The 17,852-nt window shown below is 35.8% G+C and overlaps 1 protein-coding gene, 1 long non-coding RNA gene and 1 other non-coding gene across 3 annotated transcripts in view; 2 read left to right on the top strand and 1 right to left on the bottom strand.

The window, feature by feature from the left end:
- Window positions 1-17,852, top strand: part of LOC149925216 (uncharacterized) — a 300,627-nt gene that overhangs the window by 152,430 nt on the left and 130,345 nt on the right. The window lies entirely within an intron of this gene.
- Window positions 10,285-11,052, top strand: LOC149925231 (zinc finger MYM-type protein 1-like). The gene has a single exon (XM_090161715.1). The coding sequence runs from the start codon at window positions 10,285-10,287 to the stop codon at window positions 11,050-11,052; it is 768 nt and encodes a 255-aa protein (XP_090017841.1).
- On the bottom strand, window positions 12,492-12,630 carry LOC149925230 (U4 spliceosomal RNA). Its single transcript, XR_016477130.1, has one exon. It is a non-coding gene; the product is annotated as a U4 spliceosomal RNA (small nuclear RNA).

Here is a 17,852-nt window from a genome sequence, read left to right as displayed (position 1 = left end):
CCATTTTGGTTTCATAAAGGATTTTTTTAATAACAATAGTTAATTGTTCATTAACATATATTCTATTATTTTTTAAATTTGGGTTAATATCGGTACCCTTTAAGTCTTTTTTTAATTTTGTTTGCTTTATCCAAGTATCTCTAACTTTCTTATTACTAACATTTACACGAATGACAGGGATTTGGTTATTTGTTCTAGGTAATCGGTAAATATTAAGAATGGCCTACCGGCCATTCTTATTTAAGGGGTCAGCGCGATTTCCTATGGCTAAAATTAATACAGCCAAGCGCAGGAGAATCAATAGTCTGGTCGCTAAAAATTTTAAGACTTTATTTTAAGCGATTTTCATGACCAAGATACAGTATTGTGGATCCCTAGCGGGATTATACTTACTGTCAACAATTATTGTCTGGCAGTACTACAATTAATTTTAATGTATCAGCGAGAAACGTAGAATCCCGTCATTTAACGAAAGTTAGTCGACTGTAGATAAGAACCTTCGTACTGTAATGAGTTAGTGTATCATTTTTGACATGGAAGGCCAACTGATCAGCTCGTATCCAGTTTCCCGGAAAAATGCAAAAATCAAATTTTGGCCGTCTTCGAGCTAACGTTGTTTTTCGCAATTTACTCAAGAAATAATAAACCATTTCTTATGGGAACTTTATTTAAATCTCATTATTTATACGTAATTAAGTATTTTTTAACTAAAAATTATCATTATCGTAATTAATTTAATTGCAGTGCAATAGTAATTAACATTTAACCGTTAAGCCTTTGCTTCGTAGGGAAAATTAGCCCGTAGAACCCGAATTACACGATCATATATTCTAGGTAAAAAATAACGTGTTTAGATAATTGGTAGTACCAGAAATAATTTTGTGGAAAGTGAAATTTAGTTTAAAGTTAATTTTGTTTTATCTCTTCCATAAGTTTTTTTAACAAGCTGATTTAATTACAGTAACGAAGTATGGTAAATATTTGAATAATTTTTCATAACAATGAGCATTCTGGGCATTCAAACTTAATCCTCTATGTAAAGGCTTCTTAATTATTCAGAAGCTTAACAAGTGAGTAGACGGAAATTATTGTTATTTGAGGATCAGTTATCATCAGTAGTGTACGAGCCATACCATTGTAAGGTAGTACAACCAGAACAGGGCTGGAGACTCACCATTCAAGTACTGTTGATAAATTTTTGGCTTTGTGAATATAAATTACACTTTGCCTCGGTGAATATAATATAAATTACACATGGTTGGTTTTTAATTTGAAAGCTCGGCAGAGTTCGAAACTCTTGATACATGATTGAGATAAAAGTAAACGATTAAAAGCTCTTCACAAATCATGCTATGCTACCCATAAACACTATCTCATCAAAGGTCTGTTTTTTATTGAAAGTTTTACCAAAATTAGCATATTGCACTTGCTTACTAGAACCAGTTATACACCTATTATCTTGTTGTCTAAGTCTTAATGGGAAATTAAAACTCAATTTAACATAACCAATTATCATCATTATTTCCCAATGTTAAGTAAAATATTTAAAATAATATTCAATATATTAAATTACATTCAATAATATTAAAATTTCTGTTCAAAATATATTTAAAATTAAACCTATTTATTTTCGAACTTATGGCTTTTATTTTAAATTATTAATTTTAGGAAAAATATGCCCTGAGGCATAGCAAAGAGACAGATATTAAATAAAAAATGCTTTAATCAAAGCAGTTGGAAGGTTGATTTAAGGGGTAGTTGGGATCTATGAAGGCACAGATATTGGAAATGTTTTAGAATTAAAGAGTTATTTTTTGGAATTATTTTAAAAAGCAAAATATATTTCTAAAATAATTTCCATCGATTTTCCTCACCTTTTATAGATTTTAAAACCCTTTCCTTAAATTTGAGCCTTGAAACTGTAACAGTAAACTGAGAAAATTTTAAATTCTAAAGGATTACGTGTAAAATTACAGCATTTAAATTGCTGAAACTCATTATAGAAACTTAACTGGTAAACAAGTCATCAATAAAAGGGAATTGCAATAAATTTAATCAAGACTGTTCAAGTTAACAGAGGAAATTTGGATGTAATTATAGCTTCTATTTTCACGACAACAGATGATAGTCTCTTCCTATAGAGAGAGCATGCAAGTGAAAGGAGAGCCATGTGTCTTGTCCTTTAGCTTAGAAAAGATAAGTCATGAATTTTCTTTTATTAAAAAGACTTCCAAGAGACCCTCTAGTCAATTTAAAATTCATAATTCAGTTTCCGTACATTGTAAACCCAAAGTTACGACTGAATGACTTATTTCAATTCGACTTGGTCTTTCTTGAAAGTCCCTTTAACATTTCAAACAGGCTACTGCAGTATAACTGCACACATATTATCAGTCCTTTCTAGAAATAAATGTGGTCATTTTAATGTAACTCTAAATGTTACTCTTTTTTACTACCAGCGGGTACTTGACTTCTGAGGATCTTCAGATTTTCATGATGCATGCCAAATTTAAATACTGATGTATAATTCTACTTTAAACCAGAAGTTTAAAATAATAAGTGCAGACTTGGATAGATATAATTTAGTACACGTCTGTTTTATAAATTCATTAAGAGAATTAGCTTACATAGAAAGTTGCAAACTCCTTTAACCGTTTAATTTCTTATGTATTTGTACAAAATTTTAATTTAACATATAAAACAGCATGTTAATTAAGGTTATAATATTTTCCGAGTAGTAGCATGGTAGTAGCTAGGAATATGAAAACTCGGTACCCTGGAATAGAAAAGTGTATTCCCCCACTACGAGCTCCACTCTCTCTCTACGGCAACGCAGCGCGAGCCAGAATCGCGGACATACGAGTTTAGCGCCACCTGTTTTTAAAAAATCCGTCTGCTAGTTTTCGAATATTAAAATTCATTGTCTATTCCTACTAAAAACACGGGACTAGAAATACGCGAATAGAAAAACTAGCAGACGAAAAGTCGATTAAAAGTGTAAAGATTCTACGATAGATGGCGATACTTCTTATGTCCGTTAATTTTTTACTGCCCCGCCTAAAACGGAAGACGACCACTCCAGGTTTACTTGAATCCTCCTAGGTAGTAGTTTGAAACCCAAAACTGCAGAATCCAGTTACGACAGCATAGCAGACAGCGTTGCCAGGTCAAAAACTGAAAATTATTGCACCCCTGATCAGCCTTGGAAATAAGGTTTTACTTTAAACTGGTCCTTATGACCAGTGACCCCCTAGCATATGAGTTATTAAACTGGTCCTTATGACCAGTGACCCCCTAGCATATGAGTTATTAAACTGGTCCTTATGACCAGTGACCCCCTAGCTTATGAATTATTAAACTGGTCTTATATAAAATGTTCTAATGTCATTTATAATCCTAAAAAACCTAAACTACATGTTTAGAAGTTAGATTATGTTGGTAACATTAACTTTACACGTATTCAAAATAGTTAACTTTATTTTATGAGTACCACAAGAATAGTACAATATAGTACTATCTCTCTTTCTCTAGGCCTCGTAACTCCCGAGTCCCCGGTCCATTACCGCGTAGCCAGGTAGCCTACCGTACTCCAGGGAAAGCGAGACTAGAGGATTGAGGGTTTGAGGCCAGAGGGGGGTTAGACCAAGGATTCTTTATTAACAGGATGAGTCGCCTACGGTATAACCTGTATTAGGAAAGCTGGGGCAGCTGCCTGGGGATTTAGGTAGACTATGAGGTCGTGAGCATCTTGTTTCGACAATCTCAAGGACAAATTCTAGTCTCTTCAAAATGGCGCTTTACGCTTACGAGAATAGGTAGTCGCTTAGTATTTTTTAGATGAGATTTAGTTTTAATTATCATATGTTTTATTATATTTGATTTTTTATTAATAAAGAATCCTTGGTTAGACAGTTCGACTCGTTCGAGAGATGCGAGCGAAGGGACTCTACATAAAAGCTCGACGTGCGGCCGTGGCGGTAGTAAGCAAAGTCGCTGTACATATAAATCCAGTTAATACGGAAATCAAAATTGATATAAATCTTAAATCATATGTAACATAATTACTCATAAGTATGCCACTGTACCTTTATTCCATTCAAAAATCTTCACTAACGGTTTGTTTCACCACGAACCAGTAAAAAAGTGGACTACGTTAGATTTTAACCTTTTTATTCATCCTAGTAATTTTGGGAGTCACACTATTGGCTACTAACATATTTATTTAAGCCAATGGAAAACCTCTAAATTGAGAAGGAATTTTTTGCGTCGGAATTTTAGTCAGCCCTATGTAGCTTTATTGAAATTTATAAACTCGCTCGGTTTGTGCAGATGAAGTTAAATTATGAGTAATTTAGAAAAATAAAAGGTTGGGGAAAATGACCAATAAGTGATCGCTTTCCGAAAATGGAACAAGACGTCGAAGTGGGATATTCCACCAGCGTTATTAAAACCCATATCAAGCCTAGAAGTATTAGGCCTAGGCTCTAAATAATCTTCAAAGACTCCAACCTTGTAGATGCGCCAGAAAAGCTCAACGAGAATTTCAACTATTTTTCCAATAAACCTGCATCTTCATTAATTTGCAAATTAATTACAATAACAGAACTTGACACTATATTGTAGTACATTTTTGCTCAAATCGGTTTGTTTACTAAAATAATGGCCGTCGATTTATCAGACGTAGAGCTAATTATACGACGGCATAATCGGCATTTGAGATTCGATGACGTCAAATATGACATCAAATATGACGTCAAATATTACGTAGGGTACGGATGACGCAATATCTGTGAAACAAACCGTTAGTAAAGAAATAGAGCTAGTGCCATACTTATGAGTAATTATGTTACATATGCTTAAATTAATATGTAATCTCCTATTATTTGGAATTATTAAACTGGTCACCTTCTGTTTTTTGTTATTATTTCGAATTAATAAACTGGACACGGTGACCAGTGACCCCCCAAATTTTGAATAAATTAACTGGTCTGAGCAATTAATTAACTGGTCTTTGACCACCTGACCACCGTTATTTCCAAGGCTGCCCCTGATCGAGAATTATTGAATTCTAGGAAAAATTATTGCATTTCCTCTTATTCAGAGAACTTGTAGTTTTTTAAAAATTTAATATTATTTTCTTTATGAAACATGAGTCAAAACCACCCAATTTAGAGATATTAAGGCGGAAGTCGGTGGTTTTGTGTTTTGGGGAAAAATAAGAGATGGCGCTATCGTGCTGGAGCTGAGTAAAACAGAACTGTCAAACTGCCGCAAACTGTAACTTTAGTAATTATGAGTTACAGCATAGACGGTATATTATACTGTCTATGGTTACAGCTCCAGACAATTTTGTTTTTATGGGGCTGAACATGAATAAAAATCATAATATTCGATTTATGTAAAAATTATTGAAAATATGGTACATCTTAAGGAAATTATTGCAAAAAAGCGTACCATATGGTACACGGCTAAAATTATGGTACGACCAAGATTTTGAAGTAAAATTATTGAAGTGTACCATAATTATGGTACGCCTGGCAACGCTGATAGCAGACGTCTATACAGGGCTTTTTGTTATTTTTTTGTTTGAGACTCACACACATTGGTGTCGACCCTAGGCCTTAGACACCAGCACACACACAATAACTGATTAATCAGGGTGAGATATGTGTAACGGCCACGCCACGGCGGGATACGTGGCGATAGGGGTGGGGACACGCGTTGCGGAAGTATCCCGACCACTTATACTTAATTCTGAACTAAACACGCGTACTCCTTTACAATTTAAAATTTTCTCAGTTTACTGTTACAGTTTCAAGGCTCAAATTTAAGGAAAGGGTTTTAAAATCTATAAAATGTGAGGAAAATCAATGGAAATTATTTTAGAAATATATTTTGCTTTTTAAAATAATACCAAAAAATAACTCTTTAATTCTAAAACATTTCCAATATCTGTACCTTCATAGATCCCAACTACCCCTTAAATCAACCTTCCAACTGCTTTGATTAAAGCATTTTTTATTTATCTATTATGCCATCATCATCATAATTAGTACCAATTGCATAAGACAGTGTTTTCAAAATGTCAATAAGTTGTTCAATCTTGGTTGCTTCAATACCGGTGTTTTCTAAATTTTGGCCTAAATTCTCTTGCCTAACTTCGTTTAACAAAATTTCTTGGTTTTGTACTTTTACTTTAAGTTCCAAATTTTTTACTTTGAGATTATTATTAACATTTTTGATAAGGTTAATTTCATTAGATAAGTTTCCTAGGGTTACATGGAAGTCATCTATTTTATTTGAACAAAATTGAAGAGATTTTTCGATATCGTCTATTTTGTTGACCTTGAGTTCAATATCTGGTATTTTGTTTACTTTAGTTTCGATGTCTACGATTTTATTCACTTTGACTTCAATGTCGGCAATTTTGCACACTTTAGCCTCTATTTCGTCAATTTTCTTCATTTTTGAGTGAATGTCACTTACTTGTTGTATAAGTAGTTTTAGATCACTGTTGGTTTGATTTTCTTCTGGGTCTTCCATACTAGTGCTGCTTAAGCTGGATAGCTTGCAGGTTTCGCATTTCCACGATATTTTTCGAAAACCCATTTTTCGAAAGGTTTCTTCATTTTTTATACTCGTACAGGCAACGTGTAGGAATTCTTTACAGGAGGAACACTGTATAATATCCTTCGTATTTTCCACAAACTTTATCAAACACTTTTTACACGACATTTTCCGCGTCTGTTATCTCTGATGTCAATTTCAAAAAATGAAGTTTATCGGAGCCGTTCTGGAGCGTGGCCGCTCAGGACGAAGTTCGGAATAATATCACTAGTTACATTTAAACTTGCAGTAATTTTATATTCATCAAAAATTATATCATTTTTCAATAACAAACACACACTTTTTGCCGTTATCATCAAAGCTAGACCTTTTTGACATCAAGCAACAAAACCTACTCTCGGCAACTTTTTCTTTTTGAAAATTTATAGAAATATGAAATACGCGTTTAGAGCGGCTGGAACTATACTCCGACCTCCACAAAATATTCCAAAGACTAACGAATACACTCATGAAATGCGTGCCGGAAACGAATTTTCTAAAAATGGTTTTAATCTTTGCAAAAATATTTCGAAAATCAGCAGGAGGTGCAAAGATAGAATGCTCTTCTTTGGTTGTGGGACAGGGTGGTTGAAATAATGTTTCTAACGCACATAGTGATTGAGATAGCATTGTAAGGATTTATTGCTTATAAAGCGACTGTTAGGTTAAAATACCTGCTGCACTAATTCTGTGAAAGAACTCGCGGACCGCTAATCGCTTCATTTGCATCCAAAAATGGTATTTTTGCCGTTTTTTATCGCCATGATCTCATTGGTACAGAGTGTCCTAATAAAAATGTTTAGAAATTTAAACATGATTTAATCTTTTTTAATCTTTAAACATCGAAAGCTACAGATTTAATTTTAATCTAATTTAATAATGATTCAATTTTACGAGGGTGTCCTAATAACATTGGAGTGAGCTGCCCCTCGGTCTTCGTAGAACTAATAGCGCAACTACTTGTTGCTTCAAAAGTATCCGGACGAGCCAGCTATCGCCCCTATGGTATTGTATCAACTTTACTTTTCAAGGCTGCTTAGCACGTCGAGAGCGAATATCTCCGCTGTAAACCACGCCCGTTTCTATGAGGTTGCCCGATTGGAAAATGGCAGCCAAAAAATTAATAAAACTCTACATATCTTTAGTTATTTGATTGGCATCTTTTTAAATTTTCGTAATATATCAATTAACCCTGTTTCAATGCATGTTTGCCAGCTACCGGTTTCACGTACACCAAAATTCATAAAACACAAATCGTGCTGAGTGCCCTAAGCTACATTTTAAGCTATAATTTTAGACTATATGGTGTATTTAAAAAAATAATATTTTACATAACTATACTTCATTTTAAAGTATTACTCGTTTAGTTAATATGTAGCCTCTTACAATTTTAGATGTCATTTTAGAAATTTTTATGTTTAAGTATATACACCGGGAGACATTGATAGGTGAATTTGTTGTAATGATTTATAATAAAAAGTACTGCTACTTCATGGAATTTGAAAAATTATTTTATTAAAATAAAATGATATAATCAGAATATTGTAGCGGCTGACGAAGGACTACGGTCCGAAAGCTCCCGATCATTTTATTTTAATAAAATCATTTTTTAAATTCCATGAAGTAGCAGTACTTTTTATTATAAATAATTACAACAAATTGAAATAGAACCATGGAACAAAATTTTAAAATTCAAGATTGATAGGTGAAATTTCGTCATTTTCTGAAAATACTTTCACACTGTCTGAAAAATTATTTTTAACCACTAGCTGCCAGATCAATTTTTTCAATTGAAAGTTTGTATCATCTGAGCCTACGAATACCTTTCGTTCGTTGGAAAAAGACCTATATTTCATTGAAAAACATGTCTTGAAAAATTAAATAACCCCGGATTCAATTCCTTTCGAAATTTGTTTCCTATTTATTTTCATTGGTTTTCAGAAAACTAAATGTCAGGTAACTGTCCAGCAGCTAACTGAATCTGGCGAGATTAATTAAAGTAGATCGGTTCAGGTCGGCTATGAATCAGATACAATTTCAGATGGCATTACTTTGTGCGGGGAAAGATAAATCTGATCTGACTTATTGATTATCTTCAAAAATCTGAGAAATATGTTTACGCAAAGATCAAAGCGTAGTATCTGTAAATCAAAGCCGCTGACGCCATTTTCGCAGCGGATTTTTACCTAGAACCCTCTTCATATTTCGCCAATGACCATACAAATCGTTAGGCGCGTAGGACCAGTGGCGGTTTTCCCCACAGGCGCACGAGGCGCGCGCCCTAGGGCCCCCGATTTTTAGGGGCCCCATTTTAGCCGAAAAACCAAAATCCGGAGAAGCCCCAAATCCAAAGCTGATGCTTAAAATAAATTAGTTCCATATATTCGAAAATTTCGAAAGTTCTCCTAGTCGTTTGCCCTACCACATTAATAATATTAAAAGGTTTTCCATTTACCAGTGAATCTCAACAAAAAAATCCTGCTATACGTTTTCATCTAAGCCACGCTTTACAACCAACTTCCTTATATTTTATTAATTAATATTAAAATAAAATTAAGCACAACTCTTGGAAAATAGGTTGCGGATCCGGGATCTTTTTAAAAAGATAAAGAACTTATTACTTAAGGTAAGTGTAACTGAGTCAGGTACGCTGGGGTGGCTAAAAACCTTATTGGGTAATTTTGGTACCGTTATTGTAGTGTTACGTTAAGTTAAATTACCACTGGTAAATTGAATTAAATGTAACTTAAAAACATGTTTATTTGATTTTAAAACAAAATTCTAATCGGTTAATGCTACATTAAAAACGTTTAATATGTATCGCTTTATTAGTCTATTTTTTTATTCTTCGCGTATCGCACTATATCCAAAATGTTTACGTAACTAACAGTAACTTACGTAAACATTTTGGATATAGTGCGATACGCGAAGAATAAAAAAATAGACTAATAAAGCGATACATTTTAAACGTTTATAAGTTACATTTAATTCAAATAACCGTAATTTAAATAGGAACTCCGAACTTGACATGAGGGAATACACCATGATGAAACGTCATTATGAATCTGGTGCAAAAAAGCGGCAAAAACGTCAAGAAAGATAAAATGAAACCAATCACCAGAATAAATCTTTAATGTCGTTTTTAGTTCGTAAAGAGGCGACAAGAGATATATTAAATCCCGCCACAGAAGAAGCTGAAGAACAACCAGATGGAATACTAGAAATTTAACAACATACAGCAGAAACGTGTTCGGTTGTCAAAGAAAATGTCACAAATACTGAGAATGTAGATAAGGAAACTGAAACACAAAAAGAAGAATATCACCTTGTACAACATAATTTGTTGGATATAGCTCTATGGCCAGATATATTGACTGAAGGAATGCTAGAACAAATTTTAAATGATAAACCGAAGAATATTGGTAATCCAGTAAAAGCAGGAATACTTGTTAAAGATCGGGACCGAACCTATTTTCGTCATTTTTCTGAAAAAAACTTTTTTAGATTGAAATCTAATGGAACCCAAGAAAAACGCGAAAGGCCAAAGTGTGTATTGCTATATTTGCAAAATGTTTTCCAAAAAAAAAAACACAATTTTTTACTAAAGGTTGTACAGATTGGAAAAACATATCACTAAGAATTTCTGAACACGAAAATTCAGTCGACCATAGAAGTGCTATGTGCGTGTTTTGCAAACGTTCTGAAATTGAAGGTAGAATTGATACCGAAATAAGGAAACAAGTTGAATCTGAAAAACAATATCGGAGAAATGTTCTAGAACGGGTAGTTAAAACAATAAAATTCCCTGCGTCCCAAGGTCTAGCATTTCGAGGGCCCCAGAATAATAAAGGAAATTATTTTCGATGTTTAGAGTACCTCGCGGAGTTTGACCCATTTATTAATAACCATTTGAAGAAATACAGTAAACACGGGAAAGGATCTGTTAGTTACTTATCAAACACTATTTGCGATGAATTCATAAATATAATGGGAGATAAATTACGAAATCAATTTATCGAAGAATTGAAAACGGCCACATATTTCTCTTTAATAATTGACTCTACACCCGATATTAGTCACGTGGATCAGCTTTGTTTTGTCGTTAGATATGTATTACCCGATGGTCAAATTAAGGATAGATTTCTTTCCTTCATTGATATTCATTCACATCATGCTGTTAATTTGGAACAAGTTATAATAGAAACCCTAAATAAATGGGGTATAGATATTACAAAATGTAGAGGACAGAGCTACGACAATGCGTCCAACATGTCCGGAAACTACACTGGATTACAATCTCGGATTAAACAACACAGTCCTGCTGCTGAGTATATTCCCTGTTCTAGTCACAGTTTAAAATTTTACAATGTCGCTTCAATCGCTTCTTATGATCATCTGACAGTTTCACATTGCCACGCAGACCATTTATACAACATTCCACAATAGCTTTAATCGCGTCGTTATTAGCATATTTGATGGCGGCATTTCTTTGGCACGAATTACACTTAGACAGATATTCTAAAAACTCCTTACGACTATGAATTCTCTTAATTTTGGAATGAAAACGGCAGCTTCTTCTCTTGGTAGTCCGGTTCGTAGTCTGTGATCATCTGACGTAGTTGGTTTCAAATCCACCCATAAATACCCAAAGTCTCTAGCAATTGCTTGATGAAAGGCGTCGATGACGTATTTACTGTTAGTGGGAGAAATCTGTGGTGTCTTGAAAATTATCAGATAGTGCGCGTTTAAAATTAACGTTCTAATTTCCTTCCCAGGATAATACAAATTTTGCATAAGTTCAAAAACCGACGTGTTTTTATGATGAGAACCTCTTATAAACAAATTCGTGGCATCCTTGTTTTTTGACATTTCACAAAGTAAATCATCAAGAATAACAAAATTCTTGACATTTGGGTAACTCAGTACACGAGACCGTCGGTGGTGCGATGCTATACCCATTTCTTTCAAATGAGACAACACCCTTAGCATGATTAACCCGCCTTCCAGCTTTACACCCACAACCTCCATCAGTTATGTTAACAGTTTTTATTGCAACGATTGGAGTGTATGGCTTTTACGTAGACTACCTTTGTCACACTAAAATTAAAGAAATTTAATTAAAGTTCAGAATCTGTATTAAATTTTAGGAAATAATATACAAACCTGTTGAATGACGTTTCAACTGATCCACTTCTTATATAGCTAACGGTGGCGAACTTGTAGCTTCTTTCAAACTAGCGTTTGGTAAAAAGCTAAAATGTTATCTAAGCTATGTTTTTGTACATTTCTACAGATTTGGTGTAGCCCAAAGTAGGGAAACATTTTCAGTTGTCTTCAAATACTAGTTAAGCCTTGGGTAGCCCTCGACGCTGAGCTCACGCTTTCGTTTGCCGCCATCTTTGAAAGGCCGGGTGTGAAGGTTGCCAGGCAAATTATCTAAAACGGAAGTCGTTCAAAACTTTAAGATGGCGGGATAAAATAGCGCGCCCAATTTTTTCATTCGTGTGTTCTTCCATTTTGAATAATTCGGGTGAGAAATGAGTCGGGATGCGGCGTCTGCTTCCTCGGTTTGGCGGGAAAGCTCATCGAACCTGTGAGATAACATGTTTTTAATGATGGCGTAGATACTTATCTCGTACGGGATATATACTTCTGATACCGTTAAAACCAAAACGACTGCTTTTAAATGTTTCTTAAATAGGTCCTAATTAAGTGCCAGGTTAATTTGACGTAGGTAAACATGATTCTGTTGGCGCTTTGATTTGTATTTTTGAAATTACGTCATATACTTCTGTATCGTGTGCTGATTGATTCATGAGGTATTCAGTTCGGAATCCATATTCCTGCCATTCCATCGGATGTTTAATTTTCTATTGTTGAAGAAGCCCCGCGAGGCTGTCAAAAATTGCCAGAGCCGACGATATTCCGCGTCGTCTCGGCTGGGTATTGGGTTAAGTTTTCAACTAGCAATAGTCGCACCTCAGTTACACCTCATTGGTTACGACAATGCCTCTGCGCAATGATAACGTACCAAGAAATTGTATTAGATTTTCGTAAATGTAGTATTAAATTGAAAAGCACAATACGACCGTCTCATTTTAGAATTTATAAGCTAGATAAACATTTTATTCATGTATAATAAACATTATTTAATACCTTACTAGTATTTTAAGTAAGTACTAAAAATATATGTCAATTTATCGGCGAAATGTAATAATATCTGAGAAGTGAAAGGAGCTCACTCTTTTCTCTTTAAAATTGCGTTTTAAGATATTTTGTAATCCATTTCATAGGCACTCAAATTGTTGTTTTTAACGTGAACTACATTATGCACTTACTGTTTCAGAGGGTGCCAGATTTCGAATACCTATTTCATTGTGTCGTTTAAAACTCCCAAAAGCAAGAAAAATACCCAAAAATACGAAATTACACTAATTTACGGACAACGTTTTGAGAGACTGATCTAAGAAAGAAAGTTGGCATTTGGTTCAATAGATATTCGAATATGATCAACGCATAAATCCCCTTCAATGTTTTTAACTCTCTGAATGATCTATTCCATGTAAGATAGCGAAACTAGTCGTTTCAACCTTTTAATATTATTAAAATTAAAGTTTTACTCTGTAATTTAAAGTTGTCTTTTATTGTCTTCTATTACAGGTGTTTTTACCTCTCCGAGGGGTTATACAACGACCGTGTCTGTGGGTGGGTCTGTGGGTGGGTCCGTGGGTGGGTCTGTGGGTGGGTCTGTCTGTCTATCAGGACTGCGAACGCGTTCGCATGTTCGGTGCAAAGTGTAATCACTGCGTACGCAGTTTCTCAAAGGGTTGGCAAAACCACCGTGTGACGGTGAGCGTTAACGGATGCATTTGCGGTTTGGTTTGGATGGTGTTGTTTGTAATGTTTATGCGTAGGTTGTGAGTGTTGAATTTGCTGTGTTTGTGTTCTGATGGTTGTGCATGTTGAGTCTGTTGTGTTTATATGGGCGTTTTCTCTCCAACTTCTTCTTAATGACTTTGGGACGGACCGAGTGCTGAGTGTAATGCTACCTCTCAACGTCCAATGGCAGGGTTTCCACCAGTTGTACACGGTATTCGTCTTAGTATCAATTTGCGATCGCATCGGGCGGGATTTGAACCCGAGACCTCCTGATTGACAGGCGGACGTTCTACCACAGAACCACCGACACTTGTTACGCCTTATTGAAAATTAGACCTTCAGCTTTATCGGAAGCGTATTTAATAGAGTAGGAAATTTTGGTTTAATTGAAATAGAATTGAAATTGAAATTATTGCATCGAAGAAATTCTAATTTAGCGTTTCTCTATTGATTAAAAACAAATGCGCCACCCAGGTTTCGAACCCAGACCATTCGGCTTGGCAGTCGAGCGCTCTACCACAGAACCACCGATAGCTGCTTAGATTCACTGAAATTAAGACAGGCATTGTAAGCATAATAGGTAATAAAGTGTTTTTTTATTAATGAATTTATGAAGGCCTAATCTGGTATTTTTTAAAGGTTAAATCTTGTTTTAGCGCAGTCAGCCGAGATTAGAGGGTTAAAGGGTAGACCCTGTGGGTGGTCCACTTTCTTAACGACCTATATATAGTTCTGTTAATTCAAAGGAGATAATTTAACGTTAATTGCTTTAAGAGCTGGCGGTTAGTCAAGTGGCTCTCTGTGCTTTGTTGATGGTAAGGTTTTTGCTTCTTGTAAATACATTTGGTGTGGATATTTGGATATCTACGATTTCTAACGCAGTCAATGATTTCTTGGGTGTGCGAGTCATTATATGATATTGGAAATTGGACGGCATTGGTCTTTTTCATGTGGTATGCGTCACAACGTCAACAGGAAGTGAACGAGTCGTCCACTACCAGATATCTACGGTATCTTCATCAAGGGCGAGTGTTGAAATAAAATGAGCGTTAAAGATGCGGCAAGTATTTCGTAAGCGAGTAATTCCAAAAAGCCTCTGTAGATATTTCTTTCATTAAAATTTGCTTCGTATTATATTTAACTGATAAACTTTTTCTGTAAAAGGGTTTAATTCAATTGTGCATTGTTATAGTACGTCTAACTTACTGTTGTAACTACTTAACTTATGATATTCTGAATAAATTAAAATTGGTCGTTTCGTCTCAATTATTTTAATTATAATTAAAATTTTATACCGGGCGGGATAGAAATGGGTTAATATTTTTAACAAATAACTCTAAATTGCGGAGATATATCTTTAAGGGTTATCTCGAGAAATTAATACCACTAGGGACAATTCTTCCGAGGAGAGGTATATTTTGGCTTGCCAACTTGTTCTATTTTAATTAGAATGTGTACAAGATTGATTTTCAACTTAAATTTTTAACATGCGTTTTTAGAAAGACGAAATCCATCTTCGTCCTCGCTATCGTGAACCCCTTAATGTCCCGCGCCTTCTCCCGGCGCCAGGACGGAAGGACATGTGTCAGAATTTATAGCCCGGTGTACCGGTAAGATTTAAACCACACCACCGGAGGTCTATCATCAGAATGCCCTACGCCAGCGTCCACAAGCCCGGACAGGTGACAAAACCAGCATGGGTAGTAGAACCCTACTACTCATGGTCGCACCCTCGACGCAAGCCGCTCAACCCAGCAGAAGGTGCAGCAATGGTTCGATCAGCTCGCCACTTCGCACAAAGCAGTGGGATTGAGAGCGGATGCTCTAGCAACTGCGGCCGACACCCTTCGGAAGGACAGTCGTTAGTGTTTTTGTATACCCCTGCATCGTATTCTAGTACATAACAGGGGTTAAAGATAAGTATAAAATGTAGAGTATGTAAAATGAAAAAAGATAGAATAAGTCTAGCAAAACCACAGTCAAGGGAAAGCACCAGAGCAAAACCAGCGAAGAGAGAGGACCCCGAGAAGTCAGACTCTGCAAGGAGACACGAGAGGCGAAGCACAGGCAGAAAGCCGCCCACGACCGCCGGAAAATTTATTATGAACAAATATATATATAAACTTTTTACAAATGTTGAAAGAGGCCTCAATTAAAATTAAACGCATACAATGAGTAAAGGTTTTTTTTTTAACAGATTATGAAAGAGGCCTTATTTAAAAGTAAACGCATACAATGAGTAAATGTTTTTTTTTGTAACAGATTGTGAAAGAGGTCGTACTTAAAACGAGACGCGTACAAAGAGTAACTGCTTTTAACACGCGTACATGTAAGTAAAACACGTACAACTGAGTAAGATTAATTTTTTTTTCAGGTGAGGAGAGAGGCCGTATTTGTGGAAGTTCACGCGTCCGAAGAGTGAAATGTGGTAGGTATGGTTTTTTTTTAATTTTTTTTTTTGAAAGTTAGAGAAGCCGAAATTGTGGGAGTTCACGCGTCCGAAGAAGAAATGTGGTGAGTAGATATATATATTTTCCCTTTCCAGGTGAGGAGAGAAGCCGTATTTGTGGTAGTTCACGCGTCCGAAGAGTGAAATGTGGTAAGTTATTTTTTTTTTTTTCAGATGGTGAGAAAAGCCGTAATTGTGGGAGTTCACGCGTCCGATGAAGATATGTGGTAAGTATGGGTTTTTTTTTTCAGGTGAGGAGAGAGGCCGTATTTGTGGAAGTTCACGCGTCCGAAGAGTGAAATGTGGTGAGTAGATATATATAATTTTTTTTTTCCTTTCCAGGTGAGGAGAGAAGCCGTATTTGTGGTAGTTCACGCGTCCGAAGAGTGAAATGTGGTAAGTTTTTTTTTTTTTCAGATGGTGAGAAAAGCCGTAATTGTGGGAGTTCACGCGTCAGATGACGATATGTGGTAAGTATGGTTTTTTTTTGTTTCTTTGAACAACAAATTAATTAAATAAAAATTTAAAAAGAAAAACAAGAAATAAGTTGAAGACGAAAAGTTTCGAAGTGTTCCAGTATGAGTCGCATGAGGGCCGAAATTTGTTTATAAGAGTCATTGTCATTCCAAAGTTCGTTAGCTTGGTCTAGGTATTTTGCACGATCCACGAAACCCTCCGTGAAAGGGCAGGCCCATATATAGTGTTTCGCATCAGCTATATCAGCACCGCAACCACAACCGCCGTTATCAAGATGGCCAAGTTTGAACAAATAATGTGGAAATTTTCCGTGACCAATTAAAATTTGTGCGGTGTAATAATCAACACCTTTGGTTTCCAAAGAAACCTTTGGCACGAATGTGTGAGTGTGACGGCCTTTTTCAGAGAATGTCCATGACGTTTGCCATGCCATCATCGATATTTGCCGCAGGTCCGATTTGATAGCCTGACGAGTTCGGCCAATGTCTAACGATATTGAAGTTGAAGATGAGCCAGCTCCTTTTGCCAAGATGTCCGCCCTCTCGTTGCCCGTAGTGCCACAGTGATCCTTTGTCCAGAAGATTTCAATGTTAGGTTGCTCGAACAGTGTTCGTTGTAAGTTAGATACGATCGGATCGGTGTTGGTATGGTTTTTTAAAGCCATAATCGATGATAAACTGTCAGTGAATATTGTAATTTTATCGTCGATGTTTTCGTCATATGTCCATTGTACCGCCTTCTGGATAGCGGACAGTTCGGCTTGGAATATTGTAGCGTACGTCGGTAAAACAAATTGTTTGAATAAAAGTTCCGTGCCATCATGAAAAAGTACAAATGCAAAGCCCACTGCGTCTGGGGTCTTGGAGCCGTCAGTAAATATTTCTAGACCCTCTCCGGAAGGACAGGACAGATTCTTCTTCGGAGACCACGGACTTCAACATTGGGAGCAACAACGAAGGAGATCCCGGTGGTGGACATACTTGCCCAGGCCAACACTATGCCGCGCCTTACCCCTTCCCCGGCGCATTACAATGGGCTTAAACACCACACTTCCTTAAGCATCATTAAAACACATTCTCATAAAAAAACCAAATGTAAAATTAATTAATTATGTACAGTCCCGATCAAAGGTTTCTGGCCGTTTTCTCTTGGCAGCCATTTTGTTTCTATTTTAGGTAGAGAGCCGATTGAGGTCTTCTATGAAAGAATACCCCCCACGAAAATTATTTCAAGTGAAAATTAATGCTTTGCCATCATTAGGGCGCGAGCAAAGCCATAAAAGCCAAACCCTTTCAAAATGACCCCATGAAAAATAAATTAAATTTTTCGTGTATACTTTTAAGCGACATAAAGCGAGATAAAAAGGTTTTGCCCACTCTCCTAGTTATGGGACTATTACACTCACAGTACGTTCGTTCGGTTTTTACTAAACCAATGCATT

The sequence above is a fragment of the Leiobunum rupestre genome, chromosome 10, assembly GCF_980474605.1.
Source record: "Leiobunum rupestre chromosome 10, qqLeiRupe1.1.hap1, whole genome shotgun sequence".
NCBI lineage: Eukaryota > Metazoa > Arthropoda > Arachnida > Opiliones > Sclerosomatidae > Leiobunum > Leiobunum rupestre.
Note: the sequence above shows the minus strand (reverse complement) of the source record. Positions and strands in the feature narration are given on the sequence as shown.